Source organism: Salmo salar, chromosome 27 (assembly GCF_965601325.2).
Source record: "Salmo salar chromosome 27, fSalSal1, whole genome shotgun sequence".
NCBI classification, from domain to species: Eukaryota; Metazoa; Chordata; class Actinopteri; order Salmoniformes; family Salmonidae; genus Salmo; species Salmo salar.
In genome coordinates this window covers 23411205-23436713 of record NC_138317.1, presented here as the reverse complement: position 1 = coordinate 23436713, position 25509 = coordinate 23411205, and the positions used below count along the sequence as shown (strand labels likewise).

Genomic DNA, 25509 nt, shown 5'->3' with positions numbered 1-25509 from the left:
CTGGGAAATACAATTCTGAGTTGGATGACCGTTCAAAACGTAATTCGGGAACTCGGGCTTCTTTCTAGAGCTACGACCTGAAGATCAATGATGTCATCATGATTCGACCTGGTCTTGAAAGCACCACAAATCCAGAGAATACCCGACTGATAAAATTTGCCCATGAAGGACCACCGTGCCACCTTCCTGTTCAAGTGAGGAGAGCACAACAAGGTCAGCCCAAAAATGTCTTGTATGCCGCAGCATAAATTATGTAATATGCCAGGGAGATATGTATACTGTAGCTAAGAAAGTAATACTAAGTGTATTTTATGCAGTAAGCTGTTCGTAGCCCATGTGCCTCACCCTAATAATTTGGTCTATTTACCCCTCTTCATTTCACCTACTGTTCTGACTTAATGTACAGGGAGAACACTAAGAACAGGCAATGTTCTGAATTCTGTCACTGTGCATTTCGTAGCGTTAAGTTTTCCTTTCACTGGAACTAAAGGGCCTAGCCCGAACCATTATTCCTTTCACCAAAATGTAGTTGGTAAAATGCATTCGGGCTGATCGCATTCTCCCGGCATCCGACAAACTCAGATTCGTCAGTCGGACTGACAGATGGTGAAGCGCTATTCATCACTCCAGAAAACGCGTTTCCACTGCCCAAGAGTCAAATGGAGGCAAGGATTACACCACTCCAGCCGATGCTTGGCATTGCGCATGTTGATCTTAGGCTTGTGTGCATCTGCTCTGCCATGGAAACCCAGTTCATGAAGCTCCGGCTGAACAGTTCTTGTGCTGACGTTGCTTCCAGAGGCAGTTTGGAACTCTGTAGTGAGTGTTGCAACCGAGGACAAACGATTTTTACGCGCTGCAGCACTAGCCGGTCCCGTTCTGGAAGTTGTGTGTCCTACCACGTCGGGGCTGAGACGTTGTTGCTCCTAGACGTTTCCACTTCACAATAACAGCACTTGACCGGGGCAGCTCTAGCAGGGCAGAAATGTAACCAACTGACTTGTTGGAAAGGTGGCATTCTATGGCAGTGACATGTTGAAAGTCACTGAGCTCTTCAGTAAGGCCATTCTACTGCCAATGTTTGTGTGGCTGAAATAGCCTAATCCACACATTTAAAAAAGGGGTGTCCACATACTTAAGCTAAGCAGTGTGTGAATTAACGCACTCTACTCACACAAATGTCGACACCGTTTACTGAATCTGTGTGGTTTCGGCTTTATTCTATCAAGGACATGCAGTTTAAATTTAGCCATTCTATTTAGTTAAATTGTACATGGTTCCAGGCAAGTAAAAGACTGACAAATATGTTCAGTTTCTCACCCTTAATAGCCTATTTTGTCGACATGCTCTTCTACATGGTCTAAAAACAAGAAAAAGTACCCTAAAGAACATGAAACTGCAACTCTGATCAGCTTGAAAGAAACCCAACTATTTTGGTTAAAGCTGACATTTATTTAAGTCTCATTTTAGAAATACCAGTACATCCAATGAATCTTTGGCGTGCTTGTTGTTCCAATGAAAGACTGGCATTTAGACAGAACAGATCAGTGGATATGATAGAACTGCCAACATTTGGAGAATAATTAACATTTTCTGCACTAATTAAATGGGTAGATAAGGCATATTATCTTCCCCAAAACATTACTGTAAAATCACAAGAGTGAATAGCATCTTCAGTCCTCCAAGCACATGCTTAAAACTTGAACTGAGAATAAGCTTTCAACTTAATGACAGTGTAGAGCTAGCTATATTAAAATGAGAATAGAAATCTGTCCATACAAAAAAGGATTTGCAATAATCTCAACTGTCAAAGTTTTCCATTACAATAGAATGGTGGTATAATATACCAATACCTGCAGATCCACACCCCCTGTTTAACTGTAACCCTTTAAAACCTGGACACAAAAATATAAAAACATTGACATAAAAACAAACAATATTAAAGGCTTTTTTGTTCGGTAGTCTCGACAGCCTAGATGTTTCTAACCCACAGTGCGCAACATGATAAATATAAGATTAGCTAAAATTGCAAAGGAAGGAAAAAAGGGAATAGCAAAAAAAGGCAAAGGGTATTGAAGTAGAGAATTGTGTGACTAAATCTAAAAACATCAGGTGTTACGGTTGTTCAACAGTGCTTTCAATCATGCCCTTCTCCAAATACTATGAAAAAGTGGAGCATTCACACACACGTACAACATTCTGGTGCATAACCTTGGCATCGACGCAGACAATTCTACAATTGGTTTTGTGACACCAACTTAAATATTGATTCAAAATGTTAATCAGACAAAACAAAGTCAACCTATGAAGCCATATCTCGCAGCAAGATGCATCGTGGGAGTATATGCATAGACAACCAAAATGCTACTTTGTCAATTCTCTCAAATATGAGGGTATGGACTCCCAACACTGTGGACATGCGTATAAAATACAGGGTCAGTGTGGACTGTGTAAAAGCACCAGCAGCCCTTGTCAACACTGAAATATCTACACAAGTATGGCTTTACTGATATTTCTCACACTCATAACTTAAACCAGGGATAGGCAACCTTGATAAGGGTGGGGGCCACAAAATCTTAACTCATCATGAGGGGCCCCAGTGGCTTGTGGGTCTGAGTACCCACATCCATAAACACACATGCAGTGACCTTGAGAGAAAAACATTTTAAACGGCCCCCCTTGACAGCGGAGAGTAGAAAAGTACGTTTGGGAGTACATGTTCTGCAATTCTGCACATTTTGCCATGGAGCAGAGAAAAATGTCAGTTTTAAAGCATGTTTGCTGTAATTCTACACATTTTGCCAGGGGGCGGAGAGGAGTGTTTGCAGTTAATATATCTGAGTAACAAAAAATCTAAATGGGGCCCCCATCTGTAATTCGACCATGACTAACTTACCAATCCAAAACATTTTTGCTGACATGGGATAATTGCGTGACTGCCAGTGACCAACTTAACAGAAACTGCTGATGCACAACCAAATATCAAAATTCTACCTATCTACGGTAAGTTGAGACCAGGAAATAGAAAAGCCGATAAAAGTTGCACCGGCAAATTGTCCGGGAGGGGAAAAAAATCCCAATGTGAATTTTTTGTTGTTGTTGCCTATTAATTGATGGAAATACATTTGACTTGTCATGCTTATCGGTCTATAGGTTCATTTGCATGATTTAGTGGAATTAAATTGGCGCAGTATATTCTTTATGCATGTTATTTATCACACCCCTACAGCATACAGAGCGTAAAATATGTCAGTGAGAGCTGCTGCAGCATCTCAAACGGCAACAGAAGGCAGGCTTCATCAGCACGTCACACACCACTTTGGAGGCAGTAGGCTATGCATTTTGAAAACATATACGCCTATTAGATCTCTTTCTATATGTCTAATGGATATTTTCATCCATCACATGAAACTGCTTGCAGGTGCGGTGCCCTGTTGGTGTTTTCTCACTAACTGTATTATGGAACAAACATTTGCACATAGCCTACTGCCTTGTGAACATTGCTGAGCTTATAATGTCAATCCATTTACATTTGTCATTTAGCAGAATGACTTACAGTAGTGAGAGCATATATTTTCATACTTGTCCCCTGTGGGAATCAAACCCATAACCCTGGCATTGCAAGCGCCATGGGATCATAGTTTATCAACATTAAGCTAAATGTTTGGATTGGTTGCATCAGATTCATTGCTTTAAGGTTATTTTTTTATGTAGCCTAGGCCTACTGATTGTATGAATTTGGGCTCATCTTCCCATAACTGTCTCAGAGTCTGTTTGGAATAGGCTATTTCTCAACAAGCTGACCAATAGAATACGTACACTTTTCTACTATGAAGGATAGTAGATTGACATAGCTAGTGGTTTTGCTGTCCGTTGCACATGTTGTTGGCCGTGGAAAGGTAAATGTAGACAGTTAATCTAACATCTTCAAAGTGGCCATCAGAATCAGGACCGCACATCGTTGCATCTGACTTGAATGTTCTGTTAACATGAATTAACAATCAAAATGTGATTTCTGTAATTCTGAGCACTGTGGGTGGACATCCTAATCAGATTACGCACCCAATACATATGGGTCCGGCAAATTTCTCAAATGTCCGGTAAATTAAAATGTTGCTGGTCAAACGTCCAGCGCCACATTTTCCTAACGAAAACCCTGGTTGAGACCCAGACTGAGTCGGAGAATGGGGGGGCTACAAAAGGGGGCCCACAGTTGCCCATCCCTGACTTAAACTGTCTTGACTGTCCACTAAAGCATCTCTAAAAATAAAATACACCTGTAAATCCTATTTAATAACTTTAATACTGTATTGCACTTAGTCATCGTAAGCGGCACTGATCGTGACAGTCCATATGCAAGACCCAGAACCATGCAGGGTGTTAGCCCTCTAGTCCAGGCGGGGGAGCTGTGCTCTCACACAGGCCTGTAGCAGGAGTCTGGCTGCCACATGCGCAGGTCCACCAGGATCTGGTTGAGCTTCTGCATCCACAGGTTCCTCTCGTCCTTCGTGTCGGCACACAGCCAGTTCCTGCAGGTACATGGAAAGAGTCATATTATGCGTTTCAGTATACTGGACCGGAGACCCAAGTCAGTTTACTTCCCTTCTCCCGGAAGCGCACACTCGTTCACTTCCCTGAATGATTTAAAAGGCATTGGATTGGTTTAAGAAATATGGTAACACCAGACACTGCCTACACACATCCAATTGTTTTTAAATATTTGAGGGAGAGTGAACAAGCGCTCACTTCAAGGAGTAGAGTGCAGAAAATAGAGAACTTGGGCTTCAGGGTGTCAAATGTCATAAAATCAGCCATCAATCTTCAAATAACTGCTCCACACAAGGCATTTGCCTACAACAACACAGGGTACTATAGCAACTTCGACCAGTGACTTACTTGGTGACACACATGGTGTTTTTACACTGGCTGACAAGCGTCTCTCTGTCGTTCTCTCTCTGAGGCCGGACGGTGATCAGCTCAAAGGTGTTGGGCCTGGCACAGAACTCTCGGTTGGCTGGCTCCACCTTACGACTGGTGCAGTTGGCCAAGTTGATGCGACCCATTGGGTTCTAGAAAGACATGAACACACCCAAAGAAATGTAATGACAATTAAAATGCATAAAAAGCTACTTTAATTGGTAGCAACATGAATTTACATACTGGTACAATAAAACCATCAAGAATACCCACAAAACCTGAATGTCTATTCCCACGGGTCCTATGGTATTGAAAAATTAGACTCGCAGGGCTCATCATTCAAAACTAAAGACTCCAATAGTTGGCTTCAACATCCTCCTACCTTGCGTTTCTCATCATCAGGGTAGGTCCAGTAGGAGATACAGTATCCTGACAGGACACACCATCTCCGGTGCCATGCTCCGAATCCACTCACATCCTCAAACATAGTCTGTAAAACAAAAAATATACACATTAAAAAAGCGTTCAAGCCTGTCCAAGGTGAAATCTCAAACGTCTCCCTTCTAAATAGCAAAATGTTACTCTGACAACCTGAGGGCATGGGTGATGTAGATCTGTAAACCTATGTCTACACTGCATCTGATGCATGCGTGTACTCACCAGGAAGCCTCTCTCCTCCACCAGGGAGTCCACCTCACACTGCATCTTCAGGTAGATATGGCCCTCCATGGGGCACAGGAAAGGCACCTGGAACAGATTACACAGGACATGTAACACAGGCCTCAGCGGGAAAAACAACCAACACTTCCACAAAATGCTGGGTGACAGGACAGATGGGGTTAATGAGGTTTTAGACAGAAATGCAAGCCTGTTGTCTTCTAATAAGAGTCAATTGGCTGGATGGTGAGAATTTAACTGGACACTGTGCCTGAAATACCCACAAAAAAAAACATACAAAAGACATCCAGCACAACTTAGTTTCCTCACGACAATACCAACCAACTTGTAGATTGAGGTTAGAAATGTTAGTGCCACAACAGAAGCAGATTCTTTTGTCACAAACCACCACACACCCCAAAATATTAAAGTGGTCATGGATGGAGTAGCAACCTTGCTGTGAAACATGTCTCTAAGAAGCTCTCTCTCAATGCCTTCATATTTGATCTAAAAGAGAGAAACAAGGACAGTGTGTGAGTGAATGAGCGTCCGAGGCGGGCAGGCAGCACACAGACAGTGCAGGTGGGAGAACAAAGACTGTCTGTGTGTGCGTATTGTGTTTCAGATTTGGAGGCCTGTCTCCCTGCTCCGGCCTCTATCAGGACAACTGTCAGTTCTAACTTCTACAAATGTTACCCCCTACCCTACGATTACCCTGGACATTAGCTGGTATTGTGTGCAGAGACACAGCAGAGGTCAGCCTAAGTGGAAATAGAGGGTGAATTCAGGATAGAAATGGAAGTGAAGAGTCAGAACAAAAAATGAAATATGTTACAAAAGTCTTCGGACTTTACCTTCTCCAATAGGAACTTGTTTTTCCCAATTGAGGCAAGAGTCAGTTTGTGAGACCCGACCAGGACAAAGTTACTGGTGCGGACTGTATTAGGGCCCCCAGGACTGGCCACCACTGCAAAGAGAGAAGAGGATTTTTTGTTTAAGCTGACATTATCATCCAGAGAGACTTGCAAAACTAATAAGAATTTTCAACTGAACCACACATCACAATTACTGCAAGTAAAACCATAAAAATAATCCACTAGCAGCAGTTATTTAAAAAGTATCCTTACCTGGAGTCAAACTGCTCTTCTACAGGGGCAAAGAGAGAGAGATGTTACGAAGAGGAGAGGCATGTTTAGAACAATTTACAAGATCGCTGACTTTAAGTACTGCATACATCATATGACAACAGAAACAGAATAATAGTATAATGCATTTCTACATTTTCCATGTGGCGATCATTCCTACCAATCCCCCTGAACAGATACGATAAGTGTTCAAACAAACATTCTGTATATGACCAGAAGGTAGTAGTGTATTAGAGAAGGACGGTAAGAATGAAAGCTTACAGAGAGGAACCTCTTGGGAGTGATGGCCTAGAAAGAGAAAAGGTGATTCAGTTTCAGAAGTGGTTACGTCAGGACATAGACAAGTGAATGAATGGGTAATTCAAAACACTGACTAAACCAACCCTGCCATTGAGAGCTGTGAACAAAGCCTTTCAAAAGAGACCCTTCACCGTGTGTTGGAATGGAAAGTGGAGCCTAATGTGTGTGTTGGGAAGCAGTAGGCTCAGGTATGCCTAGTGCTAGCTGTTCTACAACCGAGCAGTAAAATTACAGTACACCCACACCAAAAGGTGAGTGGGGTTTTTAAAATGAGTCCCTACTGACAAGCACAACTCGTGGGCCTCGTGAACACGGCTCCACCAAATCTCATCTTAGAGACAGGACGTTGTTTAAACATCTCTCTAAATGCAATGGTCTAAATGCATATTCTGATACATAGCAATTGCACTGTATTCAAGTAGAAACTAGAAGGAAAGAGAAGACTATCCCCAGTTCAAATATTAATAAACTGAATTGTACAGTTTGTTACACTATATTTGATTAAATCACACCTTTGACTTGCTGGGCTTCTTCCTCTTGTCAGAGTTCAACTCACGCTTCTGCACCTGAAGAAATAACCAGGGTTAGAGTGAGTAATATTTCAGCTCAGTCAGAGTCCTCCTCAAACAATAACAATCATCACATTTGTATTTACCAAAAGCAGCAAGAACTCACCAGGCAGTAAACCTCAATATCAATTGCAAAGTCGTTAGAGACGTCAGGCCTAAAATGGAAGAGAGCGAGAAAGGCATTAGAACATGTATGACATGACAGTGGTACTATTCTACAGAATTTCAGAGAGAATCGTTGCAGTTTAACTCACATGGTGAACTTGGTAGAGAAGGTGATTGCGTCTCCACTGATAGCGCTACTTGTGCTGGCTAGGGGAGTAGCAACTGTATTCTCAGCTCCAGCACGGATCATGATGAAGAAGTAATGGCTGGACCACTCTGGAATAAACACATACATAAAGTGGGAAATGTAACGAGTTCAGTCTAACACACTATACATGAAGTATATTACAATTGGATTGAACAATGTACTTGTATCTTGTTTTAGACAATACAATGTGGAAAACAGGAGATCAATATAACTATTGTCCACAAAGGCAATTTGGTTGAAGGCACATTACACACTAAAGACATACATCATTCACCAACAAAAACACAAATAAAAAAGGTGGTTAGAAGAGATAATTAAGTAACAATTGTTGGGTGTTGGGTCTCTACCTGGCTTGTTAGCAGCGGAGCAGACAAAGTCAGCCTTGAGGGGCAATCGTAGCTCCAGAAGAGAGATGGATCCCTTGGAGGCGGAGACCCCCATGTCCCCACCCTGTCCCCTCCTATGACCGCTAGGACCCTCTCCCTTCAGACGGTCCAACTCAGCCTTCAGAGCCCCCCGCTTCTCCGCTGGAGGGTGTCAAAAACAGAATGCAATGCTTATGAGAAATGCATGTCGATACGCTTAAGATATAAAAGCCAACCCCAAGGGGTATGGAGCAAATTGGGATTGGCTGTCAGTGTGTACACCGATGTTGTAGGGGTGGAAGGGGAACTCACTGGCTATGAGCAGCAGCCGCTCAGCCTCTGCCTCCACATGCGAGCCTTTCCCATGCTCCTCATCAGTACAGCAGTTCAGGGCTTGGCTGGCCTGGCTGATCACTGTCTGCTGTAGGTTCATCTCATAGGTCAGAACCTACAAGTAATCAGAAAGACGACATCTTATTGGTCACATGGAACGAAGAAATCAACATCAGTGGTCAGAAGAACCTACATGGAATGAGGGGGAAAAGATCCCAAGGGATGTACTTACAAGAAGTAACATTTTGCACTCAGAGCACTTACACCTTGAATCTATGAAGTCTGGTTTTTGTACAGAGTGACATTTCATACTGTACTACTATATCCCTTACTATTCCCAACAGTATGACAGAGCCACCTCTGAAATTCACTCTGAAGTGATCACACACTCGCGGTAGCCGATGTGAGTAAGACCTTTAAACAGGTCAACATTCACAAGGCCGCAGGGCCAGACGGATTACCAGGACGTGTACTCAGAGTATGCACTGACCAACTGGCGAGGGTCTTCAATGACATTTTCAACCGGTCCCTGGCAGAGTCTGTAATACCAACATGTTTCAAGCAGACCACCATAGTCCCTGTGTCCAAGAACACAAAGGTAACCTGCCTAAATGACTACCGACCAGTAGCACTGACGTCTGTAGCCATGAAGTGCTTAGAAAGGCTGGTAATGGCTCACATCATCCCAGAAACCCTAGACCCAATGCAATTTGCATACCGCCCCAACAGATCCACAGATGATGCAATCTCTATTGCACTCCACACTGCCCTTTCCCGCCTGGACAAAAGGAACACCTACAGTTGAAGTTGGATGTTTACATACACCTTAGCCAAATACAGTTCAACTGTTGCTTCAATATATCCACATCATTTTCCTCCCTCATGATGCCATCTATTTTGTGAAGTGCACCAGTCCCTCCTGCAGCAAAGCACCCCCAAAACATGATGCTGCCACCCCCGTGCTTCACAGTTGGGATGGTGTTTTTCAGGTTGCAAGCCCCCCCCTTTCTCCCCCAAACATAACGATGGTCATTATGGCCAAACAGTTCTATTTTTGTTTCATCAGACCAGAGGACATTTCTCCAAAAAGCACAATCTTTGTGCCCATGTGCAGTTGCAAACTGTAGTCTGGCTTTTTTATGGTGGTTTTGGAGCAGTGGTTTCTTCCTTGCCGAGCGGCCTTTCAGGTTACAGTGGGGGGGAAAAGTATTTGATCCCCTGCTGATTTTGTACGTTTGCCGACTTACAAAGAAATGATCAGTCTATAATTTTAATGGTAGGTTTATATGAACAGTGAGAGACAGAATAACAAAAAAAAATCCAGAAAAACAAATGTCAAAAATGTTATAAAATTCTTTACATTTTAATGAGGGAAATAAGTATTTGACCCCTCTGCAAAACATGACTTAGTACTTGGTGGCAAAACCCTTGTTGGCAATCACAGAGGTCAGACGTTTCTTGTAGTTGGCCACCAGGTTTGCACACATCTCAGGAGGGATTTTGTCCCACTCCTCTTTGCAGATCTTCTCCAAGTCATTAAGGTTTCGAGGCTGACGTTTGGCAACTCGAACCTTCAGCTCCCTCCACAGATTTTCTATGGGATTAAGGACTGGAGACTGGCTAGGCCACTCCAGGACCTTAATGTGCTTCTTCTTGAGCCAGTCCTTTGTTGCCATGGCCGTGTGTTTTGGGTCATTGTCATGCTGGAATGCCCATCCACTACCCATTTTCAATGCCCTGGCTGAGGGAAGGAGGTTCTCACCCAAGATTTGACAGTACATGGCCCCGTCAAATAATGCGGTGAAGTTGTCCTGTCCCCTTAGCAGAAAAACACCCCCAAAGCATAATGTTTCCACCTCCATGTTTGACGGTGGAGATGGTGTTCTTGGGGTCATAGGCAGCATTCCTCCTCCTCCAAACACAGCGAGTTGAGTTGATGCCAAAGAGCTCCATTCTGGTCTCATCTGACCACAACACTTTCACCAGTTGTCCTCTGAATCATTCAGATGTTCATTGGCAAACTTCAGACGGGCATGTATATGTATTCTTGAGCAGGGGGACCTTGCGGGCGCTGCAGGATTTCAGTCCTTCACGGCGTAGTGTGTTACCAATTGTTTTCTTGGTGGCAATGGTCCCAGCTGCCTTGAGATCATTGACAAGATCCTCCCGTGTAGTTCTGGGCCGATTCCTCACCGTTCTCATGATCATTGCAACCCCACGAGGTGAGATCTTGCATGGAGCCCCAGGCCGAGGGATATTGACAGTTCTTTTGTGTTTCTTCTATTTGCGAATAATCGCACCAAATATTGTCACCAAGCTGCTTGGCGATGGTCTTGTAGCCGATTCCAGCCTTGTGTAGGTCTACAATCTTGTCCCTGACATCCTTGGAGAGCTCTTTGGTCTTGGCCATGGTGGAGAGTTTGGAATCTGATTGATTGATTGCTTCTGTGGACAGGTGTCTTTTATACAGGTAACAAGCTGCGGTTAGGAGCACTCCCTTTAAGAGTGTGCGCCTAATCTCAGCTCGTTACATGTATAAAAGACACCTGGGAGCCAGAAATCTTTCTGATTGAGAGGGGGTCAAATACTTATTTCCCTCATTAAAATGCTAATCAATTTATAAAAATTTTTACATCTGTTTTTCTAGATATTTTTGTTGTTATTCTGTCTCTCACTGTTCAAATAAACCTACCATTAAAATTATAGACTGATCCTTTCTTTATCAGTGGGCAAACATACAAAATCAGCAGGGGATCAAATACTTTTCCCCCCCACTGTATGTCAATATAGGACTCGTTTTACTGTGGATATAGATACTTTTGTACCCGTTCATCCAGCATCTTCACAAGTTCATTTGCTGTTGTTCTTGGATTGATTTGCACTTTTCGCACCAAAGTACGTTCATCTCTAGGAGATCGAACACGTCTCCTTCCTGAGCGGTATGACAGCTGCGTGGTCCCATGGTGTTTATACTTGCGTACTATTGTTTGTACAGATGCACGTGGTACCTTCAGGCATTTGGAAATTGCTCCCAAGGATGAACCAGACTTGTGGAGGTCTACAATTTTTTTCCTGAGGTCTTGGCTGATTTCTTATGATTTTCCCATGATGTCAAGCAAAGAGGCACTGAGTTTGAAGGTAGGCCTTGAAATACATCCACAGGTACACCTCCAATTGACTCAAATTATGTCAATTAGCCTATCAGAAGCTTCTTAAGCCATGATGTCATTTTCTGGAATTTTCCAAGCTGTTTAAAGGCACAGTCAACTTAGTGTATGTAAACCTCTGACCCACTGGAATTGTGATACAGTGAATTATAAGTGAAATATTCTGTCTGCAAACAATTGTTGGAAAAATTACTTGTGTCATGCACAAAGTAGATGTCCTAACCGACTTGCCAAAACTATAGTTTGCTAACAAGAAATTTGTGGAGTAGTTGAAAAACGAGTTAATGACGCCAACCTAAGTGTATGTAAACTCAGACTTCAACTGTATGTGAGAATGCTGTTCATTGACCTCAGCTTGGCGTTCAACACCATAGTGCCCTTTAAGCTCATCCCTAAGCTAAGGACCTTGGGACTAAACACCTCCCTCTGCAACTGGATCCTGGACATCCTGACGGGTCACCCCCATGTGGTAAGGCTAAGCAACAACATCTGCCATGCTGATCCTCAACACAGGGGCCCCTTAGGGGTGTGTGCTTAGTCCAGTCCCTGTTCAACCATGACTGCGTGGCCAATCACGACTCCAACACCATCATTAAGTTTACTGATGACACAACAGTGTTAGGCCTGATCACCGACAATGATGAGACAGCCAATAGGGAGGAGGTCAGAGACCTTTAACTGTGATGCCAGGATAACAACCTCTCCCTCAACGTGATCAAGACAAAGGAGATGATTGTGGACTACAAGAAAAAGAGGACCGAGCACGCCCCCCCATTCTCATCGACGTGGCTGTAGTGGAGCAGGTTGAGAGCGTCAAGTTCCTTGGTGTCCACATCACAAATAAACTACCATGGTCCAAGCACACCAAGACAGTCGTGAAGCGGGCACGACAACGCCTATTCCCCCTCAGGAGACTGAAAAAACTTGGCATGGGTCCTCAGATCCTCCAAAAGTTCTACAGCTGCACCATTGAGAGCATCCTGACTGATTGCATTACCGCCTGGTAAGGTCTACATCTGTTGTATTCGGCGCATGTGATAAATAACATTTTATTTGAAGTTCTTGTTCTGGCATTGTGTCACCGAGTCAGCTTCCATCTCTCTTAAGGAGAAAACTCAGACCGTTTGTTGGTCTGAACAGTACAGGGCCATTCGTTTAATTGCAGTCGGCACAGTGTGTTATAAGGACCACCCACCGTTGAGCGATTGACGAACGTAATTTCCATCCGTTTTCTACATGTGGAATCAGTTTGCAAATTACAGAGGCACTCTGTTCAGAGGTGTTAAGTACTCTTGGCCGGCAGACGCTCAACAATCCTACCGGTCTGTCGTGCGTTTACCTTCATCTTCTGTTTCATGCTGGTGTGTCCTTGGCTCCTGGGCTCCTCTGCTGTTCTCCGAGACACGTCCTCCTTCTTCACACTGGGCCTCTCGGTACTCTCCTTGACCCTGGTCGACCTGTACGCATCAATACTAGAAGAGAAAGGAAAACACATGTGGATACAAGAGTCTGAATGACCTAAGAGAAAATAGTTAGGGGTCGTATCTTGAACTCAGTGAAACTAAAATGACAAATAGAGAAGTTGTTGACGTATCATTTGAAGGGGTGAACCTCAGCCAGTTACATTAGAGATACCATCAATTCAGTAAGGCACCAGTTAGGATATGTGGCGTTGAGTGGTTGGTTACCTGTAGGGCAGGTTGTGGTCCTCATGTTCGTCTGTCTCTAGGCTGTCTGATGATCCAGCCCGGAGCAAGCGAGCACTTTGGAACTTACTGGGTCTGGAAACAATGTCAGGAGTCTGGCTCTTAGCGTTGAATGAACTGGCTGGGGTCGACGTCTGGGTCAGGGATATACATAAAGATGTATTAGGTTGGCCCAAAAATGTCATTATTAGCCATGACATTAGTCTATGGGCACAAACAAAATATGTCAAGCTTCCATTCAAAAGCAGTCCAATACATTAAATAGCTGAAAGATTATTAGACTTTGTATGCTTAGCATTTTTCCCCCATCTTGTTTCCAGCTTTGTTCTGTAACTCACCATCATCTTCCTTACTGGGCTCTTGATCACAGCAGCCACAGTCTCAGAGAAGGGGGCCAGGATGGACATCGAGGAGATATTCAGTTTATCTTCCTCCTCGTCTCCTTCACCCTCCTCACCACTCAGCTCCTCACTCTGGTCATGGAACCCGTCAAAGTTGTTGATCTCAGAGTTGTTAGACTGGTCCACGTTCATCTCCAGCTCATGACTCTCTTCTTCGTCTGCAGTAAGACAATAGTGAGTGGAATGTTACAGTGACGCCATCACTGAAATTATAAGGGGGACTGCTCTGATTAAGTTTGTTAATGACCGAAAACTTAGGACAAAAATTCTGAAATTTGCATCCGATTAAAGCATCCGAAGACCTCTATGATCAGTGCAATCTTAAGAAAGCCAAGTTAGTATGATCAAGTAGTGTTCCCAGTAAATACAGTACCTGATTCCTCCTCCTGTGTTTCTTCCTCAGGTTTCTCCAATGAGAATTCTACGCTCTTCACAGGGATGGAGGTTGGAGTGGTGGGTTTCTTGGGTGCAGCATTCAGGCTATCCAGAGGGGAAGCTGTTGGCTCATCATCAGGCTGGGAGAGAACATGCCCTCTCTCCTCAGGCTGCTCAATCAGATCCTGAGAAAAATTATTACAGGCTCATTAACATTTCCTTCATAACTGCTTTGCAGTCGTCCATCATACACATATTAAGTTTAGTCCAAGCGGGATCAAAAGAAATATACTTCCCCACCAACCTTGGCCTGTGTGAGTCTCTCGGTGTCTGCCACCTCCTTGTTCTTCCAAATGTTGTTCCCTTTCTGGAAACGGTTACGAATCTGAGCCAGTTCCGACTCACGCTCCTGCAATAAAGAAGAAGAAAAGGACTACTTCCCATCCGTCTGGACACAAAACAAATCTCACAAATGTAATACTTTTAATAGAAAAATAAAAAAGCTATTTATTACAAAAATAAATGCCTAAGTGCTGTACAAAGGCAAAACTAAAGATATTAAGGTAGAAGGTCTGGGTAAATAAAGTGAACTACACGTACCAGTTTCTGTTTCTGTGCAAGGGCAGCAGTGGCAGTGTTGGCAGCCTGGGCAGCTCTCAGCCTCTCCTGCACCAGCCTGGTGTTAGGGGTCACAGACTGGCTCACTACAGGGGTACGACCAGCCAGGCCTGCCCCAGACGGGTTCACTACGGTTGGGGTACGAGTGGCTGCTCCATGGCTGGTAGCAGGGGAACTCAGGCCAGAACGCTCCTGGCACCTCTCCCCAAAACGCCCCATGAACGACTTGACACCTGCTGGAAATAGAATAGAAAATATTCAGTAACTCTTGGAGGACAATGGAAGTGGACATACACATGTTTGAAACCAGCAATGGTTTGACCAGCAATTGTCAAATGAGCAGAGTGTGTATTAAAACATCTGATATTTCAGAAGATCCTAATAAGCTGTCGACTTTAGCGTAGGAAACACAACAAAGCTAAGTTGAGTGATAATTCTCACTCACCTGGAGTTCCAGTTGCTCCAGCGGTGCCTCTCTGCTGCAGGGGTGCAGCTGGGGTGGTCTCCTTGGTGAACCTCTCCCTGGTCTGCAGAACAGATGGTCCAGTTACTCCAGCAGTGCCTCGCTGCTGCAGGGGAGAGGCTGGGGGGGTCTCCTTGGTGAACCTCTCCCTGGTCTGCAGGACAGAGGGTCCAGTGGGCCCGATGGTGGAGGGCTGTGTCAGGAGTTCTGGCTTCTCGGGGCTACCATTGACCTCCAGGGCCCGGGACAGGGCCTGGTTCTTCAGGGGGCTCTGAGGCACAGGTGAGGCTGAGGAGAGAGCACCTTTTTGGGGGCTGGGGGTGAAGGCTGAGGCTCTCCCCTGGTAACTCCTCTGGGGACTGGATACAGGAGAGGGAAGACCTCCGTCTGTCCGTAGAGCTGGTCTGGCTTCAGGTACTTCAGTCTTCTGCGGGCTGGGGGGAAACACTCTGTTGGACTTGACTGGGGAGTGGACAGGCTGCTAAAGAAATGGAAGAGGGAAATTATTAACCAAACTGTTCAGTAAATCTCAAAGTCTTGTGCATGTGCGTCAAAACATAACTATTTAAAATAAGTTACTACACACCGCTTTCCTGCAAAGCATCACCAATTCATATCTTAATTTCTTATTTTTCACATTCAAAATGGCTGTATGGAATCAGTTTCTCCCATGCATTGACATATTAAAATCACACAACAATTATGAACATTGTGATTAGTAACTAAGTCAACTGTTGTATTTATGCGTCGGGGGCTAGGGTCAGTCTTATATCTGGGGTATTTCTCCCGTCTTATCCGGTGTGAGAAAAAACGAAATCTCTCTCTCAGCCCTAGGATCATGCCTCAGGACTACCTGGCCTGATGACTCCTGGCTGTCCCCAGTCCACCTGGTCGTGCTGCTGCTCCAGTTTCAACTGTTCTTCCTGCGGCTATGGAACCCTGACCTGTTCACCGGACCTGCTCCCTTGTCCCGGACCTGCTGTTTTCGACTCACTCTCTACCACACTCAAATTCTGAATGACCGGCAATGAAAAGCCAACTGACATGAACTCCTGAGGTGCTGACCTGTTGCACCCTCTACAACCACTGTGATTATTATTATTTGACCCTGCTGATCATCTATGAACGTTTGAACATCTTGGCCATGTACTGTTATAATCTCCACCTGGCACAGCCAGAAGAGGACTGGCCACCCCTCAGAGCCTGGTTCCTCTCTAGGTTCCTGCCTTTCTAAGGAGTTTTTTCAAGCCACTGTGCTTCTAAAATCGGCATTGCTTGCTGTTTGGGGTTTTAGGCTGGGTATCTGTACAGCACTTTGTGACGTCAGCTGAAGTAAAAAGGGCTTTATAAATACATTTGATTGATTGATGGCTCACCTGGTTGGAATCCAGAGCAGGCTTTCTGTTTGATGACTGACTCATTTGTGGACGGTCTGCAGCAGCAGGGGTGGGTTTGGCTCCAGCACCAGCCTCTCTCCTCCAAGCAGGGGTGGCGGTACTGACACTACCAGGCTTCCCTTGTGCATTGTCTCTGCGAGGGGCCGCGTGGCTGAGGTCGTCCTCCCAGGACCCAATGGTGGCTGCGAGGTTGGCCAGCCGACCCTTCCTACCTACAGGGGCCTCTGAGGACGCAGCAGCATGGACGGGTGTGGGGACTGGGGCTACAGCCTGCCTTGGCTGGGTCTGGTTCTTCACTGGGGACAGAGCTGCTGGGATGTCTGGAACCTCAGAGGTACCTTGGAGGGGAAAAACATAGATATTCAAATTTGTCAGCCCAAAATACTAATGTGTGTTTAGCCTCTCTAGGGTAGGGGGCAGTATTTGCACGGCCAGATAAAAAAGCGTACCCGATTTAATCTGGTTATTACTACTGCCCAGAAACTAGAATATGCATATAATTGTTTGATTTAGATAGAAAACACCCTAAAGTTTCTAAAACTGTTTGAATGGTGTCTGAGTATAACAGAACTCATGGCAGGCAAAAACCTGAGAAGATTCCTTACAGGAAGTGCCCTTTCTGACCATTCCTTGGCCTTCTACACTCTCTTTATTGAAAACTGAGGATCTCTGCTGTAACGTGACACTTCCTACGGCTCCCATAGGCTCTCAGAAGGCGGCAGAATGTTGAATGATGACTTTGCAGGCCACGGCTGAAAAACAGTAGCGCATTTGGATAGTGGTCGATCAGAGAACAATGAGACTGGGGGCACGAGACGACTCCATGTTTTTATTTTTTCGTCTTTGAACGAAAACAGGGTTTCCCGGTCGGAATATTATCGTTTTTTTACGAGAAAAATCGCATAAAAATTGATTTTAAACAGCGGTTCACATGCTTCGAAGTACGGTAATGGAATATTTAGACATTTTTTGTCACGATATGCGCCGGGCGCGTCACCCTTCGGATAGTGTCTTGAACGCACGAACAAAACAGAGGATATTTGAACATAACTATGGATTATTTTGAACCAAACCAACATTTGTTATTGAAGTAGAAGTCCTGGGAGTGCATTCTGACGAAGAACAGCAAAGGTAATCCAATTTTTCTTATAGTAAATCCGAGTTTGGTGAGGGCCAAACTTGGTGGGTGTCAAAATAGCTAGCCCGTGATGGCGAGCTATCTACTCAGAATATTGCAAAATGTGCTTTTGCCGAAAAGCTATTTTAAAATCGGACATAGCGATTGCATAAAGGAGTTCTGTATCTATAACTCTTAAAACAATTGTTATGTTTTTTGTGAACGTTTATCGTGAGTAATTTAGTAAATTCACCGGAAGTTTGCGGTGGGTATGCTAGTTCTGAACGTCACATGCTAATGTAAAAAGCTGTTTTTTCATATAAATATGAACTTGATTGAACAAAACATGCATGTATTGTATAACATAATGTCCTAGGAGTGTCATCTGATGAAGATCATCAAAGGTTAGTGCTGCATTTAGCTGTGGTTTGGGTTTATGTGACATATGCTAGCTTGAAAAATGGGTGTCTGATTATTTCTGGCTGGGTACTCTGCTGACATAATCTAATGGTTTGCTTTCGTTGTAAAGCCTTTTTGAAATCGGACAGTGGGGTTAGATTAACGAGAGTCTTGTCTTTAAAATGGTGTAAAATAGTCATATGTTTGAGAAATTGAAGTGATAGCATTTCTAAGGTATTTGAATATCGCGCCACGGGATTCCACTGGCTGTTGAGTAGGTGGGACGATTTCGTCCCACATACCCTAGAGAGGTTAATATGATTGTTGTAGTATATTTCCAAACTGATATTTTAAGTTGGTAAAAAAAAAAATCCCAGGTCTTCTATAAATGGTTAAGCAGGTGCTACATGTACAAATGAAATGATCAAGCTAGTCAAAAGACCATGCTCCTTACCTTCAGAGTCCCAGTACTGCCTCTGTTCAGCCAGTCTGGCCAGGCGAGACTTCATGGCAGCAGGGGTAGAGGAGGTGGGAGCCTCCCTCTGCTCTTCTCTGTTCCTCTGAAGAACTGGGCTAGTAGGCACCACCTCCACATCCCTGGTCCTCTGTGGAGCAGCACTCACAGCCACCTTCTCTGGTTTTGGGGCAGGGCGCGCTACCTCCCTGGCCCTGACCTGCTCTGGGACACGCTGTGTTGCCACCATGGGCTCTGGTTCAGGAACGGGAGGAGCAGGGCAGACATCCACCCTCTCCAGAGAAGAGGCAGAGAGGATGCTGGCTGGGCCCGTTGGGGGCTTCCGGTCAGTCTGGGGATCTGACAGAGTAGGGGTCAGGGTGCAAGGAGGCATTGCAGGCTCCCTGTTCTCCTCACCAATAATGGTGGGCTTGTCAAGTTCACCTGAACGACTCCGCTTGGAGGGAGAGGGCTTGGTGGAATGTTGGGGGGCTGGGGGGACAAGTAAGAAACACACCACGAGTTAAGTTTACACACTGGGAGATTTCCAATCCACAAAATGAATATAAGTATTTGACATACAGACAATCTGAAACGTCACCATTTTGTATACAGCATAGGGAAAGCTGCAAGACTAGACCCATCCCACACTGATTTGATTCTCTGAGCAGTTTCAACAGTCAAGCTACCTGTACAGAAAGCTCTGCACGTGCAGGTCAGGAAGTTCAACCACTTCCTGAAGGCTAATGGGACCATCTGGGGTTTCAAATAAAACAAAACTAATCTATGCCATATTCACTATCGCAACCAGAGGGAGCACTGTGCTCACAAATAATAATTGATGTATTTTATGTAGTATCCCTTTGAGAATAAAAGTGTATGATCTTTTTGTAGGAAGGCCTTCCTTACCTTTGGCGATGACAGGCTCTGTGACCAGGCTGTTGCAGGTCTCAGCCAGAGGCTCCCTAGCTCTCTTGGCCATCTGTCTGTTGGAAGCAGTGGACCTCTCTGCCATCTTCTTCTGCAGGTTCTCCCTGCGAGCACGGGTCCTCTCCAGGAGTTTCTGAACAGGGAAGAAAAACAATACTTCATTATGACATAACGTTTACATTTAGAGCACTGTGTGCACTCTTATTTTCTAATATGATTAAATCTAATTAGAACAGGACTTAGTAGTAGCCCGCCGTACTGTTCAGCCAGCATTGACTAGCACATAAGTGATATCCTGAGGGACATTCCACACCATTGTAAACTTAAAGTGCAACTCCGCCACTTTTCAACCTCATTATCTCCAACACCCAACCAGTGTCTACATAGGGCTGGGCGATATCAAAATAATTTGATTAATTCGAATGCATATTTTTGTGCAATATTCCAAATTCCAAAGTTTATTTTGCAGAAAATTTTGATGAGCGTTTATGTTCGCCTGTTCTCATGTCTTTCTGTTCTCGTCTCCTTCACCCCTTCTACTGTGACTGTGCATCTTCCCATTTACACATGCACACCAAGCCCATCCCACTCACAGTAACAAATATGAAAGATCACTTCTTTCAACTCGCTATTTGCATTTGGTCCAACAGAATCGGTCATATGGACACAAATACATGAAGGCATTTTACTATAAATAAAGGAGAATGTAACCTTACTAACAGCCGTTTTATGTATCAACTCTTCATATTGCAACTCCTCCAGAGCAGACCGCACTAAAACGGGAGTATCAATGAACACGGATTCTGGAAAATGAATGCTCAATTTCTGTTGCTCAGTCCAACATACCACTAGAAGCATTTTAGCCACAGACTGTTATAGTAGCTGTCTAGTCTGTTTATAAATGTGCAATAAGCATAAAAACATTATATAAGTAATTGGCAACTCATTCTCATTCTGAGAAATAAGGTAGCCACTTGATTTCAACATCTGAACAAAGTGGACAGGCTAACATGCTGTTCAAACAGTTGGAGATGGACAGAAGGGTGTGTTCATAACAATTCAACTGTTCTGCCTTGTTAGCTAGCAAATAGAAACAAGTTAGCTATACTTTAAATATAAAGATTAGCTTGCTACTCAGGAGCATGTGGGCTGTTGCTTGAGAGATTGTTTATGAGACCCGTGTTAATTTTCCATAATGCCTGCTACAAGAAATTGGTCCATTATGCATGGTTCTGGTAAAATGTGTAAACAAAAGGGTACTTGAAAGTCAGTTCAGTGATGATTGCTACAAATGATTAGTGGGTTGCATGGTTGTGGAAGGCTTACTTTTAACCTAGGCATAATTTCACAAGACCTTAGATTAGATTATTGCTGACTGTTTGAATGCAGTGCATTTTACATTTAAAATTGCACAAATCTTGATATTGTGAATTGCCCATAAGTAAAAAAAATAAAAATAAAAATAGATGATTTTAGGTCACATCGCCCAGCCCTATGTTCACATTCAGTATCACATTTATTTCATCAATCAAATGTATTTATAAAGCCCTTCTTACATCAGCTGATATCTCAAAGTGCTGTACAGAAACCCAGCCTAATACCCCAAACAGCAAGCAATGCATGTGTAGAAGCACGGTGGCTAGGAAAAACTCCCTGGAAAGGCCAGAACCTAGGAAGAAACCTAGAGAGGAACCAGGCTATGAGGGGTGGCCAGTCCTCTTCTGGCTGTGCCAGGTGGAGATTATAACAGAACATGGCCAACATGTTCAAATGTTCAGATGACCAGCAGAGTCAAATAATGATAATCACAGTGGTCAGAACCAGTCAAAGGTTTGGACACTCAGTAAACATTTTTTTTACTATTTTCAACAGTGCAGAATAATAACGAAGACATCAAAACTATGAAATAACATATGGAATCATGTAGCAACCCAAGAAGTGTTAAATAATTCAAAATATATGTTATTTGAGATTCTTCAAAGTAGCCACCCTTTGCCTTGATGACAGTGTTTGGTGAATCAGTTGTGTTGTGACAAGGTAGAGGTGGTATACAGTAGGTAGCCCTATTTGGTAAAAGACCAAGTCCATATTATGCCAAGAAAAGCTCAAATAAGCAAAGAAACATGACAGTCCATTACTTTAAGACATGAAGGTCAGTCAGTGGGAACATTTCAAGAACTGAACATTTCTTCAAGTGCAGTCGCAAAAACCAAGCGCTACGACGAAACTGGCTCTCATGAGGACCGCCACAGGAAAGGAAGACCCAGAACTACCTCTGCTGCAGAGGATAAATTCATTAGAGTTAACTGCACCTCATATTGCAGCCCAAATAAATGCTTCAGAGTTAATGTAACAGACATATCAACATCAACTGTTCAGAAAAGACTATGTGAATCAGGCCTTTATGGTCAAAACTACTAGACACCAATAAGAAGAGACTTGCTTGGGCCAACAAACACGAACAATGGACATTGGACCGGTAGAAACCTGTCCTTTGGTCTGATGAGTCCAAATTTGAGATTTTTGGTTCCAACCGCCCTGTCTTTGTGAGATGCAGAGTAGGTGAAAGGATGATCTCCGCATCTGTGGTTCCCACCGTGAAGCATGGAGAAGGAATTGTGATGTGTGGGGGTGCTTTGCTGGTGACACTGATTTATTTAGAAATCAAGGCACACTTAACCAGCATGGCTACCACAGCATCCTGCAGCGATATGCCATTCCATCTGGTTTGCGCTGTGGGGCTATCATTTGTTTTTCAACAGGACAATGGTCCAACACACCTCCAGGCTGCATAAGGGCTATTTGACCAAGAAGGAGTGCTGCATCAGATGACCTGGCCTCCACAATCACCCGAACTCAAACCAATTGAGATGGTTTGGGATGAGTTGGACAGCAGAGTAATGGAAAAGCAGCCAACAAGTGCTCAGCATATGTGGGAACTCCTTCAAGACTGTTGGAAAAGTATTCCAGGTGAAGCTGGTTGAGAGAATGCCATGAGTGTGCAAAGCCGTAATCAAGGCAAATGAAGAATCTAAAATGCGTCTCACAAAGACACGGCGGTTGGAACCAAAAATCTCAAATTTGTACTCATCAGACCAAAGGACAGATTTCCACTGGTCTAATGTCCATTGCTTATTTTTCTTGGCCCCAAGAAGTCACTTCTTATTGGAGTCCTTTAGTAGTGGATTCTTTGCAGCAATTTGACCATGAAGGCCTGATTCACACTGAACAGTTGATGTGTCTGTTACTTGAACTCGGTGAAGCATTTATGTGGGCTGCAATCTGAGGTGCAGTTAATTGCTGATTTCTGAGGCTAGTAACTAATGAAGTCATCCTCTGGGTCTTCCATTCCTGTGGCGGTCCTCATGAGAGCCAGTTTCATCATAGCACTTGATGGTTTTTGCAACTGCACTTGAAGAAACTTGAAATTTCTTCTTGAAATTTTCCAGATTGACTGATCTTCATGTCTTAAAGTAATGATGGACTGTCATTTCTCTTTGCTTATTTGAGCTGTTCTTGCCACAATATGGACTTGGTCTTTTACCAAATAGGGCTATCTTCTGTATACTACCCATACTTTTTTGCAACACAACTGATTGGCTTAAATGCATTAAGAAGGAAAAAAATTCTACAAATTAACTTTTAACAAGGCACACCTGTTCATTTAAATGCATTTCAGGTGACAACCTCATGAAGCTGGTTGAGAGAATGCCAAGAGTGTGCAAAGCTGTCATCAAGGCAAAGGGTGGCTATTTGAAGAATCTCAAATATTACATACATTTTGATTTGTTTAACACTTTTCTGGTTTCTACATGATTCCATATGTGTTATTTCATAGTTTTGATGTCTTCACTATTATTCTACAATGTAGAAAATAGTAAAAAAAACTTTAAAAACAAAAAAAATATAACGTTATAAAGTTCTACCCATTGACAGTAATTTTCAATCACAGATTTGCGGTGACACGGTGGGCAAAAAAAAAAAAACACTCCCTCTGGCTAGAAACTCGTTGTCGGTTTTGAAAATCACTGTTACGTTTAAATTCTACACTGATCGAGAGAAACATTGATTAGGACCTTCTCATCTTTTTAACCACAGATCAGAAATGCAGTGTTTTCACATATATAGACATTGGTTTGGTGCTGAAGATATAGAACATGAGGTTGAAAAGTGGTGGAGTTGCCCTTTACGTTGGTGCCATTTTAGTATGTTTTCCTTTCTGTTCTATTTTATTGAACCCATAGTGAACAGTGGATGGAGGAGGGTCTACGGCTTTCAAATAGTGAAAACGTTTTCGTCCACATCACAGGGTCAACAAAAACTACTGGGTCTGAAGGAGATAAGGCTGACATTGCCTCTAAACTCCTTCTCCCTGGCCTCCTCATGTCCTGTCTGTTCTTCTCATCTGTACACTAAAACCCTAGCTGGCCTCCCAGTCCAAGTCAAACAGTCCTGAGGCATAATTTATTGCCCTGGGACAGAGCCCTGGCTGCTACATTGCAAGACAACACATTCCTGCCTGTTTCAGAGTTGCCTGAGCAGCTCTCTCACCCGGCCAGGCTGTGTGGAAAACTTGTTAATGTGGTCGTCATTCCTTAGGAATGAGCCACTCCTGTCATGTTGTGGCTACTGGATTTGAAATCTCCAGAGGCCTTTCTATTGGTTGGAGTGGAAATTTGAGGGATTTTGTATACTGCTGATGACCGCTGCTTTTTCTATATCGGAGTTGTCATGGTACACAACCAGTTCCAAACCAGAGTGATTTTTAAAATGAAATCTAGCTAGTCCTCCTGCATTTGGTAAAATTGATAGTGACATTTAAAAGGGAAATTGTCAGGCAGCTGCTGTATGGAAGTTAAGGGGAAAACACAGTGTAACTGAAAACACTAACGTTAATTCCTGTATTCATATTCAAACTCTTAATTTTGTCATACTGTAGTTTTGACTAATGCAGTCAATGGTTGGAACTATTCCAAGCGCCAACTTGTCCTGGGGAGACTGGAATGCATTCATTCATTCCCAATAAGGGAATTGTAGATTTCTCTCTCCCTGCTCGCACGTTAAGGGAGGGGCTGGGGTTGTTAACAAGAAGACAATCATCCGACTGCTTTATGCAGGCATGTAACGTACAGTATTATAATTATGAAGAGGACAAAATACCTTTACAACAGGAGCTACTGTATGGAAGGTGTCAAGATGTACATGTAACTTCTATAACAGCTGACTTTGGCTATCTAACAACGTTTCCAACAACTTTCAGTTAAGGTTATACATTTGAAATCAGCCAAAGTTAGCTATTTAACAGAATATTTAAATTCCCTTTTGTTGAAGAACAAATGAACGAGGTAGTTAATAGCTAGCTAACGCCCACTAAGTTAACACGTGATTAACGTCAGTTTGCATGCAGGTTTTACAACGTTATTTCAGTGCTACAAATATGTAGTTTAATGACAGTCACTGAGTATTTTGGTATGTAGTTTAATGACAGTCACTGAGTATTTTGTTTATCAAACAAGTTTAACATCTTAATGCAACGCAACAAGCAAATTGTTTTTGATAGCTAACATTAGCTGGCCATGGCATGGTAGCTAACGTTAGCTGGGAAATGTTACAATTACTTATTAGCTATAGTAGATAAAATAAAGAAAATGTGCACTCACCTCGGTAAACGGGTCCATTCCGATAATAGTTTCTTTGTTAAAATCTACTGACTTAGCTATATTAAACAATTATCGTTTATCTATTCTAATTCCACAAACGCGGAAAGTTTATGAGACGACGTTTCTCCAAAACAGTCGCCTCCGTTCCTGTTTTCTTTTTAAAGAAACATCTGTTCAAGATTTGAATTTCAGCGCTTTGTTCACTGCGCAGACTCCGACGGTT

At 43.4% G+C, this 25509-nt stretch overlaps 1 protein-coding gene across 4 annotated transcripts; it reads right to left on the bottom strand.

Annotated features, from left to right (window-relative positions):
• Positions 1–1431: 1431 nt before the first annotated feature.
• LOC106588679 (anillin) lies at positions 1432–25499 on the bottom strand. 4 transcript variants are annotated; one of them, XM_014177909.3, is made up of 24 exons: positions 25287–25499; positions 19606–19759; positions 18697–19188; positions 16706–17064; positions 15312–15810; positions 14849–15102; positions 14553–14657; positions 14247–14433; positions 13811–14031; positions 13455–13606; positions 13106–13238; positions 8579–8714; positions 8249–8428; positions 7843–7969; positions 7695–7743; positions 7532–7585; positions 6981–7007; positions 6702–6720; positions 6429–6541; positions 6028–6081; positions 5578–5664; positions 5300–5407; positions 4897–5069; positions 1432–4529 (listed from the first exon to the last, which is right to left on the bottom strand). In XM_014177909.3, the coding sequence occupies exons 1-24, from the start codon at positions 25302–25304 to the stop codon at positions 4415–4417; spliced, it is 3816 nt and encodes a 1271-aa protein (XP_014033384.2). In that variant the 5' UTR covers positions 25305–25499; the 3' UTR covers positions 1432–4414. The 4 variants fall into 4 exon arrangements, with proteins under 4 accessions (XP_014033384.2, XP_014033385.2, XP_014033386.2 ...); XM_014177910.3 differs by having other exon boundaries at positions 14849–15099; XM_014177911.3 differs by having other exon boundaries at positions 15312–15807.
• Between the last annotated feature and the right edge of the window lie 10 nt (positions 25500–25509).

Excerpts from the sequence above, each read along its gene's own strand:
- LOC106588679 (XM_014177909.3), bottom strand. Across the intron at positions 7,586-7,694 it reads ATATTGAGGTTTACTGCCTG|GTGCAGAAGCGTGAGTTGAA; the intron begins GTGAGTTCTTGC and ends TTATTTCTTCAG. Across the intron at positions 5,408-5,577 it reads TGGAGGAGAGAGGCTTCCTG|ACTATGTTTGAGGATGTGAG; the intron begins GTGAGTACACGC and ends TTTGTTTTACAG.